General features: G+C 48.5%; 1 protein-coding gene across 6 annotated transcripts in view; it reads right to left on the bottom strand.

Moving 5' to 3' along the window:
- Nucleotides 1–8,650: 8,650 nt before the first annotated feature.
- Nucleotides 8,651–21,541, bottom strand: part of SNRK (SNF related kinase) — a 56,209-nt gene continuing 43,318 nt past the window's right edge. For all 6 annotated transcript variants that reach the window (XM_026496653.4, XM_026496651.4, XM_026496650.4 and 3 more), the window contains 3 exons: nucleotides 18,665–18,877; nucleotides 16,302–16,436; nucleotides 8,651–12,512 (listed from right to left, as the gene is read on the bottom strand). In XM_026496653.4, coding sequence (XP_026352438.2) covers nucleotides 11,321–12,512; nucleotides 16,302–16,436; nucleotides 18,665–18,877 — 1,540 coding nt within the window. In that variant the 3' untranslated portion in view covers nucleotides 8,651–11,320. The remainder of the gene's footprint in view (nucleotides 12,513–16,301; nucleotides 16,437–18,664; nucleotides 18,878–21,541) is intronic.

Raw genomic sequence — 21,541 nt, 5'->3', positions numbered from 1 at the left:
CAGTTATCCAGTGGTGGTTCCATGCTTGAAAATACTTGCTGGACCATGCTCATATTTCGGAGCACCGGTGAACGGTAGCCACCGCTGTGGTCCTGAGCTGAGTCCCCAGGACCTCCCTCACTGTCCAGCCTGGGTGCCGTGTTTGCCGGGGAAGGAGAAAGTGTAGATGGGGTCCTTGGCCCAGCTCTTGGTCTTGCCCAGGTGTTGGCTGTGAACAGGAGTTAGCTCAACTCCCTGCCCATGGGCTCACAGCTGCCTCTGAGTGGTGGCCTCTCTCACACTGTGAGGCACCCGTGCAGAGCCAGGGGTCCCTGCACTCGAGACCGTCTTTCCCGGGAACCTCCCTGTATCCTTCCTCAGTACGACTCAGCAGAGCACAGTGCCTAACCAGAGCGCAGCCGGCCGTGCAGGGGCAGACGGTGCCCCTGGGGTAGGCTGGGACACACAGGACCCACCTCCACTGGGGCCACAGGGACGTGGAGGCTGGATGTAGGATCTGCCAGGTTGTGTCAAGAGGGAGGTTGGTGGGAGGGGTGCTGTGTAGGTCTGCTGGCCCCAGAGCTGCTCTGTGCCTTCTGGCTCACAGCAGGTGCTCAGCAGTGGGCATGGGAGGTGCCAAGGCCTTTTCACGGTCCCACGCTCTGTAGTCCCTCATCCTCCTAACTGAGCGGACAGGGACACCCTTCCCCTGCGCAAGCCGCACACCCCGCTCCAGAGCCTGACCGGCCCGTGCCTGCACTTCACCTCCCTCCACTCTTCTGCCCACTGATTTGGCCCTTGTTCTCTCGTTTCTGGCCTCCCAAGCCACACCCCTGCCCCACCTCGTGTCGGCTGCCTCAGGCCTCCTGACGGCTGCGCCCAAGCAGACCTCCCCTCTCTGCTCCCCAGTCCTCCCAGTGTCCCTGAGGACAGAAGCCAAGTGAGCTCCCTGCTCCCATGTCCCCAGCCTGCCCAGCACCCAGAGCGGGTGAGAGAGGAGGCACCCACCTGCCTTGACACACGTGGACGCCGGAGTGCCAGCCCCAGCCCAGCTGTTCCAGGAGGGAACAGCACCAGGAGGGGACCCAGCCACGGCTCCCAATGGGTGGATCAGGCCCGGACATGCAGGAAAGGGCTGCAGAGCCTCAGGAGGCCAGCCCCGGGTTTCGCAGAGGCCGGCAGAGGGGCTGCCCACGCTGTGGTCAGCCAGAGGAGGCCGAACCCGAGTGTGTGGACTCCAAGCCCAGTCACCACTGGCTTTCCAGGACAGCGGCCCGGCCGCCGCCTGGGCAGGCCCAGAAATGCTCCTCAGCCCCAGGGGGACCACAGCCCTTGCTGGGCAGGAAAGGGGTAGGGGCTGCTACCCCGACTCTCTAGGAGGCTCTGCACACCCCACCATGAAGGCGCCTAGTGGTCTCTCCCCATGGATGACTCTCCCCACCACCCACCCAGCTCTCTGAGGCGCCAATATGCTGAGCCCATGGACTGTCGGTGGGCCTTGACCCTGGTGCTGTTTGGCGGAGGCCTGGTTCACTCCTCACCCCAACTCCCCCACACAACCAGCATGACCTCTAGTTCTGTGCTCTGACATTTAGTGGGCACCCCCAACAGACAGCTGGGCTGTCGTGCCCCACACGGGTGCCACGGCAAACCCGGAGTGTCCCTATGACTAGGCCTGGGCTTCTGCTGGCAGAGTTCAGCCCCCGGCAGCAGCCTTGGGGAGAGGGGGTCAGACAGTGGACCTCCTGTCCCTCCTGAGGGCCACACTGTCCCACTCCTCACCAGCAGCTCAAAAGCTCAGACTTGAGGACCAATCTTCATCTTAGTGGCTTAGGAAAGGAAGCCAACAGCCAGTGGTTAGGGATACCCAGCCCTACGATGAAGCTGGAGGCCAGGAGCCCACAGCCCTCCTTGATACCTCCCACGGGCCTCAGTTTCCTCATGTTGTTCTTTTTTATAGTTGGGGAAGCTGAGGCCCACGGGGTTCCCCCAGCAGTGCGGCTCTCTCCCCACAGCTCCCGTGGGCCCACATCTGCCAGGATTGTACCGTGGCCTGCACCAAGCTGCCCGCCACCCACTCTCTCCTCAGCCCTCACCCCTGCAGCTCCCACACTTTTTCCGGCAGGAAACTAGACACAGAAGGAAGAAGGCCTGGGATCCAGCGTCCTCCAGCTGAGTTCTTTCAAGAATCCCATGGCTCCGTGAGGACAGTCCCCAGCACCAGCTCTTGGCCAACAGCAGGCAGCACGGCCGAGTCTGAGGAAGCAGGCCAGGCTTCCCTCCCTGTCCCCCATGCTCACCCGAAGGTGGCTTAAAGGGCAGGGGGCCTGAGACTGGAGCCACCAGCACCTCCAGGAGGCCACCCGAGCCTGGAGGAAAGACATGGCCCCCGAACCAGGCCAGCTGTATCCTTCAGCTTGGCAGCATCCTTTCGTCCGCCACGGCTTCCCCAGGGGATGGAAGACACTTTCTCCGGTCCTGGCAAGAGGCCCATCTATGGTCTCATCCACGCAAAAGTGGGCACCCGGGAAGGTTGTGGGACACTGCTTGTCCTGTTTCTAAGAGTCCAAGTTAGGAGGTCTTGCCAGCCAGCCCGGGGGCTGCGCCCAAGGTGTGTCCAGGGCCGGGGTCTCATGGTGCTGGCGTTTGCTCAGCAGCACAGGGCCTCAGTGGCTCAGAGTGGGTTCACACCCCCCTGGGAGCGCACCACCTGGAGCTTGTTCAAGCGGAGGCCCTGCTCCCAGCACCCCGGGCCTGAGGAAGACGATGTGGGCAGGTTGGCCCAGGAGTCACAGCTCTGAAGATGCCGCGGTGGATGCCGAGCCCACGAAGTTCGAGAACCATGGCGAGGGCAGAGGCCTTTCTGGTTTCTCTGCGGAAGGAGCCAGCTTCCTTCCCCCGCCTTGTCCCCGTGCTGCCTGAACAGGAGCGGGGGCAGAGGAGTCGTGCGTGCGGGGCCAGAGGCCTTCCCCATCTGCCCCGGCCCTCTGTAGGCTCCCGGGATATTCGGGCCGTTCAGGGGAGGGAGGGGGTGTCGGCCCGCCTGCCGATGGGATGTGGGCCACACGTGGTTATTAAACAAGTGAAAGAGGGATGGTGGCACTTGGCCCTGAGTGTGCGGCCCAGATCACGCTGCTGACACACGGCCCGCAGACACCGTGGCCTCCTCTCTAGACTGGAGAGGGGGCACCCAGAGGACGTGGCCCCGACCCCCCTCACTGTCCTCTCTCTTACCCCCGGCGTGCCGAGGCCCAGGCGGGAGGACTCAGTGGGCAGAGCCGGGTTAAGTCCAGGTCTGCTGACCCTCGTGGGGAGCAGAACCCCGCAGCCGTCCCCAGACCCCAACGGGCCCCGCTGGGCGCAGCCAGCCCCGAGCGTGGAGCTGGAGGCCGAATCTTCACTTGCAGGTGCTGTTCAGTACCTACCTGGGAAATCACGGTAGAGTGCCGAATAATGAACCGGAAGGCAGCTCCCGTGTAGACGCGGTACGTGCCTCCCTTTACACAGCGGTCTGGCTCGAGAAAGGGAAACCAATTATGTCTCCCCACTGCCAGCGGCTGGTGAGCCCCTTCAAGGTGACCTCTGCCCCTCCCGACCTCACAACGCGAGGCTGAAAACGGGCCCCACAGGCTGTGTCTGTCACAGATGGAGCAGCTCAGCACCGCCGGGGAGCCCCGCAGCAGGGCAGGGCCGACGGCCGGGGCGCTGCTCACCCTCGGGCCCCCCGATGGCCCGGCCCGCCCAGCAGCTGGAAGCGTCTGCGCCGCGCCTGAAGCGCACAGGTCGGGGTTTGCACTGACCACCTGAATCTACCCACGGACGAGGCGGACTTCCGCCTAAACCGCGTGTCCGCCGGTCTGGGTGTCGCCGGGCTTTCTACACAAACAGGCGGAGGTCCGGTTTCCTCACAGACCACGGGCATCTTGGGGATGGAGAGACACTTCTTCCCTGCTGGCATTCTTGGGGAAATGTCATGAGAGCAGCTCTCGGCCCCGGCTCTAAACGATCTCGCCTCACCAGGTGTGTGAGGAGCTGCCCGACCTGGTCTCACCTACAGGTCCACGGTCCCCTAGAACCCGCTATGTCTGAGTTTGGAAACCTCAGGCGTTAGAAAGGTAACAAGATGCATATACACAGGTCCGGTATGAGCCCCAGTGCGATTTAAAGTGGAACCTTACAGGACAAGGCTTAATACTGCTTTGCCCTGCTCTCTGGTGCCGGAAGGTCAAAGGTAATGTCAAAGGCCAGTCTCACCTCTCCCCATCCAGGTGGGCAACCTGAGGAGTGGGCTCTGGGATCAGATCCTTGGGCAGGTGTAGTGTGCCCTTGGGCAGGCCCCTTAACTCTCTGAGCCTCAGGGCCCACACGGTGAGGCAGGGCCTGTGTGCCGCCCACCCGTCCTTCAGCGCGGCAACATCGAAGTGACACCCGCACGCTCACTTTACCACTTCCGCCTCACTCCTGACACTTCTCAGAGAGCCCTCCGAGGACCTGCTTCCACCTCACTCTCCACAAGCTCGGGGGAGTCTCTGGTGCTCAGAGCTGATGCACAGACCACTCGGCCTCAGCAAGAAGTTCTCAGGCTCACCTGCTAGCCTCGTAGTCCGTGGTCTCCACTCTCTGCCTCCTCAATGCTCTCTCTTATCCCCACACTGGAGGTGGCCTGGGCTCCTGTCTCTGGCCTTTGCTGCTCCCTCAGGGTCTCTGCTCTCGCCAAAGTCCCCCCTTCTCAGGGTTGAGATGACCTCCCGTACTTGTGGACTACAGATCTGCAAGGAATCTCTCAGCCAGGGGCAGAACCCAAGGGGCCCAGTGCAAAATGAAAATGTGGTACCCTCGCTGGAAAGTTTTTAAGAATTTCAAGACAACAAACTAGGAGCAGAGCAGTAAATCGAGGCGGCCCTTCCAAGCCCAGGGCATGGGCTGACAACAGGCCACACACGACGGGCACTGAATCAGCGTCACTTCCCCTTCATGCAGGCCTTACGCCCAGTGCCGCTTCCTCTAGCTGTGCACCCCCAGCCTCCGGTTCTTGCAGTCCTCCCATACAGAAAGCCTAGCGTGCTTGGGAAAGGATGAAGGAGCCAAGAAGCCAAGTGGACTCTCCCTCAGCAAAGTCCACCGCGGGCTCCCAGCACCTGCAGGGGCTGCTGATCTGCATCTGCCCAGCTCTTCATTCTCCATCCCTGGCAGGCAACTCTGACTCCCTCCCCAGGCTCGCCCTCCTTGGAACTCTCCGGACCCTTCCAGCAGTGCCCTGCCACACGTCACCATCTCTGATCTCCATCTGGTACGAATTTAGATCCTCATTTCTTACTCAAGGGCATTATGAACTCAGAAGGACCAAGATTCAGGTTTTTTTCCCTCTTACCTTCTCCACCTATGTAACACCCTGCTTGGAGTGGGGCGCCCACTAAGTGCTCACTTCTGGAATCAGGGGTCCTCAGAAATACAATGGGCTGGCAGTCAACAAGCTGCTTCAGTCCCCTTAGCTCAAGGAGGCCTCAAGTCCCATTCCCCCTTCTCATCTATGCCTCCCCAGAGCCCAGTGGGTAGCTGTGGGGAACAGCAAGGAAAATGGGCACCCTGAAGTCTGGCGTGTCCTTCAGTGGAGTGACGTGTCACCTCATTGGAGTGCTTGGGAGGTATTGTCTCTGTGCGGGTCAAATTAGTTCAAAGACAGCTCTGGATCTGTCCTAACACACTTTAAAAGCAAAACCCCAAAGGATCTACCTGCTTCCAAGTAACTGAATCCCAAAATGAAAACCAACACTTTTACATGAATAAAAAAATGTAAAATGTGTTGTCCAGCCTTGCAATAAAAACCAACCCAGAATTCTATACCCAGTGCAAGTATCCTTCATGAATTAAGTAAAAATACTTTTTTAGACAAGTAAGAGCTGACAGATTTTATTGTCAGCAGACCTGCACTGTATAAAAATTAAACACCTTTCATTGAAACAGAGGAAAATACCAAAAGTGGATCTACACAGAGAAATGAAGAGTGCTGGAAATAAGATGTAGGTAAAAGAGACTTTTTAACCTTATGTTTTATCTCTTAAAAAGAAAACAATTTAAAACAAAGATATTTATGCATATATAAAAATAAAATGTATGCCAACAATAGCACAAAGGACAGAAAGAGAAAAGTGGAAATACAGTTGTAAGGTTCTTACAATCCATGAGGCAGACTGCAGTTTTATACATATATTATTTATATTTTATGTGTTATATATATTACATAAATATATAAATACAATGTGCTATATTTCTATATATGCCCATCCACATATGTGTGTGTGTACATATATATATATATATATATATATATATATATATATATATATAAATCCCTATAGCAACCACTAAAAAATTAAAGATGCACAACCAATAAGCCAATAAAAAGTGCTCAAACAAAAAGAACACAGTAAAAGAGGGGAAAAGAAACAAGAAACAGCTGAGACCAATAGAAAACCAGAAAGATGGTAGATTTAAATTCAACCATGTTGATATTTACACTAAATGTACTTGATCTAAAATACTGCAAATAAAAGGCAAAGATTTGCAGATTAGAAAAAAATAGCAAGACCCCACTATATGCTGACTATAAAAAAGAAACAAAAAATCCCGAAACAAAACAACTCTACTTGAAATATAAAGACACAGATAAGTTAAAAGTAAAAAGATGGAAAAAGAAATACTCCCACCAATCAAAGAAAAAGCTAGAGAGGCTGTATCACACAAAGTAGAGTTCATGACAAAGAATCATTTACCAGAGATAAAGAGGAACATTTCATAATGATGAAAAAGATCAGTCCATCAGGAGGACTTAATCTTAAATGTGTATGTACTTAACAACAAAGCTTCAAAGTTCATGAAGGAAAGCTGATAGAACTAAAAAGAGAAATAGGCCAATCCACAATTCTAGATTCCAATACTCCTCTCTCACTAACTGATACGAGACAGAAAATCAATGAGGATATAGAAGACTTGACTAACATTAATTAGCAACTGGGACTGACATGTGGAGAACACTTTACCAACAACTGCACTTTTCCAGCACTCACAAAAACACTCACCAAGAAAGGCCATTAGCTGAGCCATTAGAAGAGTTTTGGTAAGTTTTAAAAGATTTAACTTATACAAAGCATGATTTCTGGCCAAAACAGACCTGCACTAGAAATTAGTATTTTGGAAAGTTCCCCCAAATATTTGGAAATTAAACACGTTTCATTGAAACATGACATGATTTAGCTTTTAAAAGGACCACTCACACTACTATACAGAGAACAGAAAAGAGAAAGCAAGGGCAAAAGCAGCAAGACCCTCCAGGAGGCACTTACAGTTGTCCAGTTGTGATGATGGCAGGGAAGGCAGTAAGAACTGGTCAATTTTTGAATGGTGTGTAAGATTTGCTGATAGCTTGGATATTGGAATGACAGAGGGAAGGATACCCAGATTCTTGTGCAAAAGGTTTAGAGCCACCATTTATGAGATGTGAAGCATTAGGAAGGTGAGGATTTGAAGGGAAGGTTTAAGTTTTGAGCATGTACAAACTTAGGTGCTTATTAGACACATCCATGTAGAGAAGTCAAACAGGTTGTTGGAATCTGGTGTTCCTGGGAGGTGGGCTAAATATATATTTTGGGTTCTATCAGCATGTGAATGTTAAACTGAATGGGATGACTGAGAGACAGAAGTACAGAGGATCAAGAATGAACCTTGGGATACTCCAAGTTCAGAGGCTGGGAGAGGAGCCAGTGGGATGAAGAGCAGTGAGGTGGAAGTGGGGCCCGGAACAATGGGAGGTTTATGAGGGTGACCAACTCATCAAACGCTACCATGGTTTAAAAGTTGACTGCTGGGGTTAGTGGTCATCAGGGGCTAAGGCTGCAGTGGGGAGCTGACAGGAAGGGAAGAAGCGCAAACAGGTACAGATTGCTTTCTGGGTTTATGGTAATGGTTGCACAACTCTGAGAATGCAGTGAAAAGCACTGAATTGTGTAACTGGTGAATTATGTGCCATGCAGATTAAATCTCAAAGCTGGTTTTAAACACTGACCACTGGTTTTAGCACATGGAGGTCACTGCTGACCTTGAGCAAAGCAGTTATGGTGGGGTGACAGCAGCAAGAACCTAACTGGAAGGGTTCAAAGAGCAAAGAGGAGAAAAACAAAGACATCTCTTTAAGGTAGGGGAATAAAGTCATGTTTGTTTGCTGTTAGGAATGATCTAGCAGTGAGGCAAAGACTGAGGGTGTGAGAAAGAAGAGAATGAGTAGTCCTTGTGGCTGCCTCACTCATCCCCATAAAGCTTCAAGGTGTGAGTAAAGGAAGCGACCCCGGGATCACACAGGGCAGGGCATGCGGATTCAGACGAAGGTGGGAGTGTGAAGCGGGAGTCCGCGGCAGTTCTGACGGCTTCAGTTGATTCCGTTATTTGGGAGTATGGTGAGGGAAGCGATGAATTGGGGAAATAAAGCATAATGAATGGGCAGTCCCGGGGCCACCTGAGACTTGTGGTCATGAGTTCGAGGCAAGAACAGTCCCAGTGCTATTTTTTCAGTCACAGCTGGCAGCGCAGGTGCACGGCATGTGCCAAGCTGTGAGTCACCCAGGCTGGGTCCGTACACGGCTGCGTTCAGGACAAGAAACAGAAACAGGGGACGCGGTTTATATTGCTGAACACCAATATGCCACTTTATTATTTGGATTTTTTTTTTCCCATTTGTCACATACCTGTCAATGTTTACACAATGAGGAAAATCAACCAGCAGTGGAAGCAACTGACCAAATCTGCTGATAATTCTGTACCCTCTTAACACACATCAATTCTTACTTGGTAGGGATAGCTTTTCTTTGATTCGGTCTCACAGCTATTCTTATAATCGGTGTCAAGATTGTCACATCTTTAAATACAGATAGAATTGCCAGAAGTACATAATTTTATATATATATATATATATGTGTATATATATATAATATATGTACACACACATACAGAAAAATACAAGACTAATTGTTTTTCCACAATATTTAATTTACACACTACTATAACTCTATGCAACTTCTGAAGACAGGTTAAGGGGTACAAGAAACTGTTTAGAGCTAGTAAATAGTTTGGTCCAATATTATCTTAATGCAATGGTTATTTGCTCCCTCCCTTTTATGTGACGACATACTAGGACATACAACACATGCACAACCATTCACTTATGAACAAATGAGTAAGACGCCACTCAGACTAACATCTGCGTACCCCGAGGGTCAACCAACCACACACAACTAATAAGGCTATAATACAGCTCTGCAGCATAGACGGTCAACACTGCTGATCCTAAAGTGAGCACCATATATACATCGGAATATAAAAACCATTGGAAACCGAACACGTATGGGTTAGTTAAAAGGTGCCATTCCAAGGCTATACATAATCACAGGAAAAAGTATTTACATTACTTGGAAAACAGCTGCAACAAAGAGTTTATTGCCAATGCCCTTTATAAACTTCTCTCCTACGTTTAATACAGATGTTACGCTCACTATCTACGTGAACCACACATCTTATTTCTGGCCCTTTATAAGATCCCTGCTCAAGAATTTCAAGCAAATATGTTCTATGGCTTCACCCACACATCTTTTCTGGTAGCTTTCAATTATAAATATCACAAAGAACTAGAGCTGTAGCTTAAAACATATCTAGCCTAGGTCTAGAAAGTAAAATAAGTATTTTAAGTATCATCTTAGTTTAGCACGTATATTGTGAAATTCAGAGTTCGGAGTAAAATCTATGAACCCTAAGTAGCAGAGTCAGTGTACTTGGAGAAACCGTGACCAATGGAATGCAGTCCTTTGGTGCTCTGCCCGCTCTACAGACAAAGTGACTGTCACTTGAGGACGTGAAGGAAAGCTGCTGAGTGTGGGAAGGCGCCCCCCCCCCAACCCTGGCCCAGCCACATCCTATCACCAATGTGGATAAGCACTGCTTTGAAGACCCCCAGGGCGCAGCCTGAAAAAGCAGCATCTGGCCCCTTCCAAAATTAGCAATCTGCAATATACTGCGTCTTACAAGATAAAATGCCATGAAAGATGATTATCTGGTCAAAAGTAGTCTTTGTACAGGAAGTTTAAAGCAAGAGTTCTTTGATTATTGTTTTGGCAGGAAGGCAAAGTGAAAAACACTTCCAGAAAAAAAAAAAAAAACCAAAAACCAAAACAACGACGACAACAAAAGAACAAAGCAGGCTTTGTGCATTTTTGTTTGCTGTATGTGTGAATTTTGCTCTTTTACGGGTTTTTGATCGGCCAAATCTCATAGCTTACTGAGCTAAAGGATACAGAATGGAAAAAACAAAAGAGACAATCTAATTACCAAACTCCTAAAAATCAAATCCCAGGTTTTTTTTTAATTTCTAGGGTTTTGACTTTGCCGCCCTCTGTGTGCACTTTGCTTCCGCATCAGGCCCTGCAGTTTCTTCTACCTACGTGGTTTTACAGGAAGCCCGGGGTGTGCCCTACAGGAAGGAATCTACCCGAGCATCTTCCGGTTCTGTTAGACAGACCATACACTCCAGGAGTGGAGTTAAGACACCATCAGTTCACTTCGTCACATTACAAAAGAAGATTGTCTGCTTGCCGTTTACCACTGCGGGGGAAGCTGCCTTATCAATCTAAGTACTTCATCTCACCTAGTACAAAACAGGAAAATCTTCTTCAGTTCAATTTTAAGAGCCCAAACTTTTTTTCACACTATAGCTTAAGACAAACAGGTGTGGGTATGTTGAAATCATGGTTTTAAGGTTCTCAGTGCAGACGCTCGCTGTACTCTGCTCCCACAGGCCTCGGAAGGCTGGGCACGCACCAGCTCGCAGGCTCCAGGCCCGTCGGCATCACAACGTTATTGCTTTGGTTCTGTCTCCGACACCACGGAGTGTGCCTCAGAGCACGGAGTTTCCGTTATCACAGAAGGTCAGGACAGGAATTTAGATTTTTCACAAGGAAACAAAAGCATTTTTTCTCTCTAGATTAAGTGCAGAACATCAGATTTCTAAGTGCTCCATTTATATTAGGTTCCAAATATACATTTTAATTTAATCCTGATCATCCACATTAAAATCATAAATGTAAAAATTACACAACAGACTTTTCGGCTGGAAAAGAAGTGTCTAGCAGCATGCACAAAGACCATGCATTGTCACATCGCCAGGCGAACAAATGAAAAGGTAATAAATAAGTGCCCCTAACGCCCACTCTACGAGAGGAAAACCAAAGAGAGAACAGTGAAGTGAGCCGGTCCTCACCGCTCCGAGCAGGAAGCGCGCCAGCGGCCAGCGCGGGCCCAGTCAGATGACGTGGCAGCAGCTGGCCGGGCTGGTGGCGCACAGCAGCCCGTCCTTAGGGTTCCGCTGGATGTTCACAGAGATGGTCTTTTCGCACAGAGGTAGCTGTAGCACGTTGTTTTTCAGGTTCTTGCTGTTTAGCCGTTCCAGCTCGGCGCTGCTGTCCGCCACGCGCTCAGAGAACAGCTTGACGCTGCCCACGCCCGGGGCCTGGCCCGCGCCCCCCGCGGAGCTGATGCACATCTTCCACGTGGACTTCTCCTGCACCTTGACGCTGGAGAAGGACAGGCCGCCCTGCGGGTCGAGAAGGTACTTGGCGCCGCCGTGCAGCCGGGAGCCGAGGCAGAGGCTCATGAGTTTGAGGCTCTGCACCAGCTCGCCGGGCCCGGGGCCGGCGCAGCGGCGCGTGCTGCCCGACGTGCCCGAGGGCTTCCCGCCCGAGCCGCCCGCGGGGCTGCCGCCGCCCGCGCTGTTCTCGCTCGGGCTGGCCTTGTCCGCGCCGCCGCCGCCCGCGCTCGGCTTGCCCTGGCCCCCGCCGTCGCCCTCGCTGCCCGGCGGCCCCTCGCCGCTATCCCGCCGGTGCCAGGAGTAGGTGAAGCCGCTGTCTTTGTCCAGCCGCCGCCGGCTCTCGGAGTCGTCGTCGCTGGTCTCCGAGCTGCTGCAGCTGGAGCCGCGGCCCTGGCTTTTCCGGCGGTGGTAGCGCTTGTGCACCGTGCCCGGCGAGGCGATGTTCATCTTGAGCCGGCTCAGCTTCGGGGGCAGGTTCTCATCCATGTCGAACTCGTCGTCCGACTCCCCTTCCTCAAAGATCTGGTTGAGGACGGGAGCGCTCTTCCTCGACGTCAGCCGGTTGGTCACCGAGGGCTTCCGGCGCAGAACCACTTGCGTCGAGAGGGACATGGGCTTCTTGTCCTCCTCATCTTCCTCTTCGTCTTCCTCCACCCGGAACAGGCACTTGCGCCCGCTGGCCGTGGGTTTCAAGCCCGCCGGGGACACCGTGGAGAGTGCCGGCCCGGCCAACTCGGGGAGGTCGTCCTTCTTAGACGAGTCACACAGGCCTTTGCTCCTGTGGCCATTGAGGACACTGTCGGCGGCCCGAGCAGGAGACTGAGGGACGGTCCCGTGGGACAGAGGAGTGGCCGTGAGGTCATCCTCAAGGTCCTGGGGTACATCAATTTTGGTGGGCCATGACTGCCTGTGTGACAGAGCGGAAGCAGAAAGCCATGTAATAATATGCAGACTTAACTAAAACTACATCACTTAACACTGACTGGGGCAAAATCCACAGACTAGAAAAAGAAATACATGAAAAAGAAAAGAAAAAAAAGAAACAGCAGCCCTGCAAACCCATTCGACATCCTATAAATATCAGCAAGGACACCAGCAGGGCAAATGTGCTTCTGAAACACGGCTCAGTTGTGTGGCTTACTAGCCGAATGAGAACTTTATCAGAGCTGTCAGGAAAAGGGGGCCAAGAGCTACTCCATCTTTCCCACACGAGTCTTACACCACAAGAAAAACAGTTTTAAAAAGCACAAGGGAGATCACCAAAGCAAAACCCAAACACCACACGTTTCACTCCTTTGGGTCTTAGATCACAACCTTTGAAGATCTATGGTTTGCTAGTAAAATTCACTTGAAAAAAAACCAAACAAACATAATTCACCTGAAATTCCCAGTCTTCCAGATACGACAGGATGGTGTAAAAGTTCGGTATTTATGAAAATAAATGGAAATAGTTCAGTGGATTAAATATGAGAATACTGCAAAGAAGAGTCAATGTACACAGGCATACGTAGAAGTCTTCTTCACCAATTAAAAAGCACAAGACGCTAAATATAAATACATGTATTTTTAAATGTCCACATAAGTGTAGTAAGTAGCAAATCCACAATTATTTAAACTTTGATTTTATTCCCCAGTCAAGAGTCACCCAAGTAACAAGATCATTGCTTGGCATCCAAAGAAAAACTCTTGAAAATGAAGTCTCTAGCCTGTTCTGGAATTCTTAACTGTCCTCTCTGTCCAGGTGAACAGGAGATGCCAGAGTTCTTTAAAATAGCCACTTCCACACTACGACACTTTTGTTTCACACCAATTATGTTATCCTAGAAATAAAACCCAATTAAATCTATAGCTTTAAAAAACTCACAGGAATTTACGATAGACATCTTCCCCCCAACTCGGAGCCATTTCCTCTGTCAGTGGAGTGGTCCATCTATGCTAGTCACTGCCTGGTAGTTTATAAAAGCTGAGTGTTGGATAATGTCTCTGAGGTCACTAACTGTCTCTGGACAAGTCATCTGTCCCCCACCAACACAAACACACGAAGCCCTGGCGACGCCAGCGGCTCTGGGGAACTGCACACCACGTTCCTGAAAGATCAGCCCCACCCCTCACGCCCGCAAACGGCCCGGGAGCCCTGGGCTGGGAGGCTGGGTGCCCACTGTGTCCGACCCGCCAGAGCGGTGCAGGAGGAGGGGGCCCGCATGGGGCAGAGACTCTTTTCTCCTCACCTCCCGCCCCACCTGAAAAGAAAGTCAACACCGTTCTCAGAGCCCACTCCCAAGAACAGGTTGCCTGGTTCCTCCACTGGCTACTTCTGAACTTCGGCTCTTACTTACAGGAGTAAGTCAAGCTAGTAAACAGCTCCCATCAACTGAGCGCTCATCTGAGCTCAACGTTGTGCTAAACCCAGTAAGCAACTTCATTGCCACAACACTGTGAGCAAATTACGGCTTCTCTTAACAAAAGGGAGGAGAGGTTGCTAAACAAGAATTGTAAATGAGTCACATGGACAGAACAGTTCGCACTCCTGAGTGCTGACCAGGGCCAGTGCTGTGGTGAGAGCCCGACAGGGATGAATGCACTTCACCCCCCAACCTCTCCACAAGCTGGGGCCACGATCATCCCCCTTCACAGATGAAGAAATGACACAGACAGGGTAAGAAGCCTGCCCGAGGTCACACAGGCTGGGGGACAGTGAGTGACATGTAGGCAGGGTTCCACGGTTACTGCACCCCCCAGGGCAGCCTAGGAAGCTTCTGAAGGGCCACTGCAGAACAGCTGGACCTCTGCGGTCTGGCCTCAGTGATTCTCCTCACTTCCCGGGCTCAGAGAGGATGCTGGCACTGAGCCCGCCCGCGCTGGGGTCCACTCCTCGGAGGACCTCACGAGGCCTCTTCTAACACACAAACCACACCAAGCTTCCAGCCCACGCTGGCAGAACCCAAAGGAGGTGCTCTCCCTGCAGCTGGGGCTCCCTGGCTCACCTGCCTACCCCCAGCCCCGGAGGAGCTGCTCTAGTTTCAACACCTGTCTCCTGACTCAGCCCGGGGTTCTGAGCCCCAGGTCACTCTGATCTGAAGGCATGTCCAGCGACAGAATTAAGTTAGGTCCGGGGTTTTGACAATAAAGTCACAGTGACAGTAAAAAGAAGGCAAGGAAGTAGATGCCCCACCTGCCCTGGGCCGGGGAGGAGGCAAGGCCCTCACAGCACCTGACTCCAGCATCCCCAGGAAGATAAAAGGACAACTTCAGGAAAGGCTCTGGTATTCCTTCATAGCCTCTATGAGCTTTATAACTTTTATAATAGTGTATAACCAACTGAACTCATTTACAGATGTGATCAACTTTAGATCGAGTTCTGATCTGTTTCACTGAAAACAGCTCAAATCCAAATATTCCATTTTCTAAGGCTGGACTGACTCCAGACTTGGTGGCCTGATGTGCGGTGGCCCTTCTTTTTCCCATCGGGGGGCTCAGGTCAGGACTAGGATGTCCTCACCACTCAGAGTCACTCTCCCGGTTGGTGTTACACCCGAGTCCCCAGCTCCCTGGGACCCAGTCCTTGTCCACACAGACAGCACACGTTCTGCCTAGGTTTCAGTACAGACGCCTCCACCCAGGGTAGAGATGAAGCTATTAAGTCCACTTTCCGTTCTGGACTTCTAAATCGTTATTCTCTGGCCACCCAGGAGCGTTTTCTTCTCTCTTCTCTGTTGCTGCACCCCACGTAACAACCTACACATGGCAAGCTGACTGCAAGTAATTTAAATCCAATGGCTTTCTGCCTATTTTATATAATTATTATTACTACATATCCACACATTTGTATATGGAGCGTAGAGAATGATTCAGAATTGGGAGCACCCTTCTGGTTTTGAATCACTACACTTCCATGGCTTACTTTATCTGAAGAGGGAAAGATAAATTCTACATAACTTTCACAGTGGTGATGTAAAAATGTAATCTTCTCCACCCTTTGGTTTTAAATGGAAAGCTAACATGGCAGAAGAAAAAGCATGGTGGGAAAGAGGAGGTGGGAGGAGGGGAGAAGGGGAAACAACGGGGGAGAGCACACTCACGACTTCACCAAAGACACCAGCAGGGGTGAGACAGTCCTAACAGTGACAGCAAACACGTGCAGCCCAGCTCAGGTGGATATATTATTATTCCCATTTCACAGACCAGGAAGCTGAGTCAAAAAGAGGTGAAGTGACCTTCCAAGGTCAAGCAGCCAATAAACCAACTAGCTGATGTGTCAAATCACTGAAATCTTGAGATAATACCATGGCACAGAAATGCCCTAAATGTTCTTAAACACTATTTCAAATAACACAGGGTTTTGGCCCTGTTCCTGGAATGAAAACTTAAAGAAAATAACACATTAATACATACAAGATCTGGAAGAGTTTAATGAAAATAGTTGACAGACACTCTGCTTGAGTCTGCTTCTCCAAACATGTTTTCCTGGCCAGGCCAGCAGCCACAGCCCCTCTCCCCTGAGCCCAGGAAGGAAGGTGCCCTTGGTGATGAAGGAACAACACTCCCACGCAGGGAGAGCCCATGCGTGGCCTCTCCAACGAGGCTGTCACCACTGCTTACACTCCCGTGCCCCAAAGAGTTAGGAAGCATTTGTTTAAAAGGGGTTCTCTATTTCAAAATGTTAACTTACTAAAATCAGTGAAGATTTTTTTCTCACCTAAACTGGGCCTTGATATTGCTAGGACTTGCAGATCTGGTTTGTATTTCTTTCTCTTGCTTCTCCCTCAGGATCCTTTCAGCAAGCAAGAAGTAAGTGGCCGTGATATGATTATACCTGTTGGTTTCCAGGGCTCTAAGGAAAATAAGGGAGAATAAATGTAAGCCACGTCAGCAAGTTTGCTTTTTTACAAGCAGAACTCATTTTTTTTTTAAAGTACAAGCAAATGAAATCCAATGACCTGGAATCATTAAAATTATGAAAAAACACAAACAAGAAGAAAAACCTAGTAGTTATTTAGATCACTCATGAAATTCTAAAACAACAACTATATAAAAATGTTCAGTGAGTAAGGAAAATCCAAAATGCTGAGAGCAGCTGAGCTGGATGTCAAGTTTTCGATGCATAAAAAAGATGACGACGCTTTCCAAGAAAGTATGCATTATACAAAACTTTAATCTGTGTCAAAGTGCTCATTTTCATTAAGCTGGCTTACTTGCTTCCATCAGAAGTATGAAATGAGCTGTATGAATGTGCAGTGAAATACTAGTAACAATCAGAAAAATGAGGGTAAGTTTTTATTTTTACGCTCTTTGCGTTTAATGAATTATTAATGTAACTGAGAGCACGTCATTAGCCTCTTCTTTGAATAAAATCAATGTATTCATTCATCCATTTCAAAAGGGTGCTCCGAGTACCCAGTCTGAGCAGCCAGCCTGCAGGCCGGGGCTGGTAGCAGCCCGCCCACCGGGCACGCGGCCGCCAGCTCTCCTTCAGCTGGGCTGGCCTGCGCGCTGCACGGGAGCGCTACAAAGGGTCTATAGGGACGAGAAACTTCCTGTACTCCAGTGAAAATGCATAATGAACACTTAGGAAAGAAGCAATACAAGGATCCCTTTTCACAAAATGAACAGGGCGTCACAGCTAGTGGGGGCAGGGCAGATGGAGGTGCAAGACTCTAAAGTAAGAGCCCAAGATGAAATTCAGGGCTCAGAATGACTCTTAAGAGTGGTTTCCTAAGCCGAGCACCAGCTAAGATCACTGGCTTATTTCGAGGAGACCAAAAACCATGGTCTTTGAGTTGAGGCATCACGCTCCGGAGGAGCTAGTCTCAGATGCAAGCCACGGGCACGAGCTGAGACAAGCTGCGGGACTAAGCTCAGGCCTCCCAGCCCCCGCTTCACCGTGCACCTGCCCACTAGTGGACAGGCAAATGGGGTCACCTGAACCAGTGAACTGCCCCTCCCTTTGGATTTGTCATTGAATTTACATGAGTCCAATAGTTCTAAATGGCACCACTCCATGTATTTAAGCTATGAACACTGAGTCTATTCAGGGAGATACAAATAGCCTTCTACACACTTAAGATGAAGAATCACTTTCTACACATTCCTAAAACAAGCGTCCTTGGCAGGCATAGTAAGCGTCCTGCTCTTCCTGTTCATTTAGGTCATTAAGCATAACAACTCATAATGCAGCTAGCAATCTGCAGAAATTTGTATTTAAACCAAAATTTTGAATCTGAGTTTTTTGCCCCCACCCTCCTCGGGGTATCTCCTCTTTCCATCATACCTGATGGTTGCATTCAACAGGTTAAATAACATTTTGACTTTTCATTTGTGGAAATACTTCATCATTTTCTAGACAGGACCTCTTATAAAAATAAATCATTATTAAAACAAAGCAACTGCTTCTTTATATTATCCTTGATTCCAAACTTCTTAGATTTTTAAAAACTGACTTTGGTTTTAAATGACTTAATTAACAACTTTGTAATCTTGTGGGTTGCAGGTTGCTGCAGCATGGGCTCTAAAGCGCCAGAAGTAAACATTTTAGGCTTTGTGGATCATGTGGTCTCTCTCACAGCCACTCTGATATTGTAGCACAATGTGGCCAATGACAATCCCCAAGCCACCAGGCATGACTGTGGCCCACTAAAACTTTCCTTACAACAATGAATGACCAGCCCCATATGTCAACCCCTGACTTAGAGGACTGTGGTCTGCCCCCTCCTCCCCACTCACTGTGGGGAACAGAGAGAGACTCGACAATGAAGAAGATGCTGCTGTGGAAAAGACAGGCACTGGGATACCAATCCGCCCCTACAGGAAAGGAAAGAGGCCACAGCACTGCTGACACCACCCAGCAAAGGTGTACTTCCTCAGTAGTACAAAAATAAAAACAAAAGAACAATAAAACCTATGAGACAGGCACTGGGCCAGGAACTCTAGAAATAAATGACATAACCTCTGCCAATTGGGAACTCCATGCATTACAGTGTCCACAGGCCCTGACAGGTTAAAAGGAGAGACCATTCCAAGAATACTAAACCCGTGGCCCTGTGCTGATGAGTGCTGACATACTCTACAATGGCGTCGCGGTCCGCTATGTCCCCAAGCACCATGCGCTGAATGATGCTGTTGTGCTCCTCCTCCGAGAGGTTTTTGTATGACACGAGGGGGATGTTATACTTTGTGGCTGGTGAAGGGTCCACTCCCTGAAGCCAAGGATGATTTTCAATCTCTTCTAAGGAGGCCCTTCTCTTGGGATCTCTCTGTAGCATCCGTGTGATCAGGCTGGAAAGGAAGGTAAGTCCACTGTTAGAGCAAACTGTTGGCAGGGATCAGTAACAGTGGATTATTTTACAAATCAGAACTGTTTTCTACACTTGTACCATCAATTTCGTGAGGCTCACTAGTGGTGGTGGTAGTACAGCAGATGGGAATAAAGAAAATTTAGTGCCATCAGATTCATAAATAGAAAATCACAACTGCCAGATATACTGATAAGTCAAACAGCTTCCTATCACCTCAAATTAGCTCTAGATATCGACATCTGTCATTGAACTAACTGTGGCTTAGCAGCATGCCAGAACCAGCTATAATGATCAACAATAACATACAAAATACAGGACATGAGCCAACTTCTGCTTCAGGAAGAGTAAGTGATGCTGAGGGCAACAATCAAAATGCCACAGGCTTTTAAACATACATTATGTTGAAGTGCATTGTGCTGGCAAAATAATAAATACATATATACCTAAAGATGGAAGGAAGGAAGGAATACTCAACAGGTAAAAATGGAGTAAAGCAGGACTTTTAGTAGGCAACTGACAAAGCTAGCCTCTGACCTGATTGCTTCTGCTCTGGTCTTGAAAGCTACACGGAGTGCACAACATAGAATATACTGTGTAGGGCCTACTAAGGCAGGGAGTACAACTAGAGCCCTCGTAAAGAGCTGGGGTCCCAGCTTCAGTGTAAGGGTGAATGAGAAATGAGAAACAAATCTGCTAAGATATCAAGAAGGAAACCTGCCTGCCTCAACACTGGCTGTGGAGGTGGGTCAGGGAAATTTCTTCTAAGAATTTCTAGCCACGGGCTGGTCCTTACACAAGTGTGGTCCAAATTAATGATATCTGTGTGGTACATGTAGGGAAGAAGTTAATTTAAGGTGGTTCTAAGCTAGAGGTGTTCCTAAGGAACTACAGTAGAGAAGGAAATCAAAAACCTTTCCATAGGAACATAACTTAAAAGAACTCCCCACATAGTATTACAAGGAATATGACCTCACAATCAAAAAATAGAAAAGAAACAAGTACAAAGGACTAAAAAAAACATGATAGCAAAATGAGAATGCAAAGTCTTCAAATACTGAAATTTTCACACACAGAATATAACTGTGTTGAAAATGTTTAAGACATGGAGAAGCCTGAAATACGAAAGACTGTTAAAAAATAAATTTAAAAAAAAGCAATGGACAAATTTTTTAAACTAGACACAAAGAGAATTAGTAAATTGGAAGATAGAGCAAAGGAAATAACCCTGTACCAGTGGACTAAGAGAAAATATGAAGAGATGAAAAGACAAGGAGGACAGAGTGAAAATACTTAACATATATCCAATCAGAGTTCCAAAAGGGAATGAGGGAACGGGCAAGAAACTATATTTGAAAAGATAATAGCTAAGGATTTTCCAAATTCATGGAGGAACACAAATCCTGACCCAGGAAGCCGAACACATCCTAAGCAGAATGAATAGAAGCTCTTAGGGCAGCCTGAGGAGAGAGAGATCACCTGTGCAAGAACAATAATAACACAAACAGATGACATCCCAAAAGCAACAAGACATATCAGAGGATGGGGTAACATCTTCAGTAACCTGAGACAAAACAACTGTCCACACCTAGAATTCTACACTCAATGAAATTGTCTTTCAAGGGCACATGTAACATAAAAAGATTTTCAATGAAAAACTGAGAAATGCTCATCAAAGAAATTCTAAAGGGTATAATTTTAGCAGAAGAATGTGATCCCAAGTGGAAGGATATACAAAGTTCTTATCAAACATCTGGGTAATTCTAGACAATTTTTTTACTATACAGAATAATAACACTGTCTAATTTGTGTTGTTAAAAAATACTGAATGGCAAAGTGTTCTAAGGATTTTGTGTTGTTTAGGAGGAGATAAACCTAAGCATTAACTATCGATTTTATTAAATTAAGCATACAGGGAGCATCTGGGTGGCTCAGTCGGTTAAAGCATCTGCCTTCGGCTCTGGTCTGGGATCAAGCCCCACATAGGGAACTCCAAGCTCAGCAGGGACTCTGCTTCTCCCTCTGCCCCTACCCCTGCTCATGTGCTCTCTTTCCCTCAATAAATAAAATCTTTTAAAAAATTAAAATAAATTAAGCATACAAATATGTATGTGTGTGTTAAAACAGGATAATCACTAAAACAATTGACTATAACTTCCAACTAGTTGAAGGGAGAAAGCCAAGTAAGGGGAAAAAGAAAAACCTCCATCAATCCTAAAGAAGGAATAGACAAAAAAAAAAAAAAAAAAAAAAAGGAAGAAAAGTAGGACAAATATGAAGCATATAAAAAGAACATAAATATATTTACACCTTTCAGTGAAGACAATAAATATAAATGGGATAAACTCTGATGAAAAGACAAAAATTCTCAGAAGGGATTAAACCCCATCTCCCAGCTGTTGAAAAAAGACATACTTAAAACTAAGACAACGAAAGGTTTAAAGTAAATGAATGGAAAACAAATGCTAACCAAAAGAAAACTGGTGTGGCTAGCTAAAACTAGACAACACAGATTGACTTTAAGGCAAAAAGCATCATCGGAAATAAACAAGTGATATACAAGTTCAATTCACCAGTAAGATATAATAATTTGTATCTAATACCATTGCCTCAAAACACTCAAAGCAAAAACTGACAGACCTCCAAG

The sequence above is a fragment of the Ursus arctos genome, unplaced genomic scaffold, assembly GCF_023065955.2.
Source record: "Ursus arctos isolate Adak ecotype North America unplaced genomic scaffold, UrsArc2.0 scaffold_20, whole genome shotgun sequence".
Taxonomy (NCBI): Eukaryota; Metazoa; Chordata; class Mammalia; order Carnivora; family Ursidae; genus Ursus; species Ursus arctos.
The sequence above is the reverse complement of the archived record's forward strand: the minus strand, read 5'-3'. Positions and strand labels throughout refer to the sequence as shown.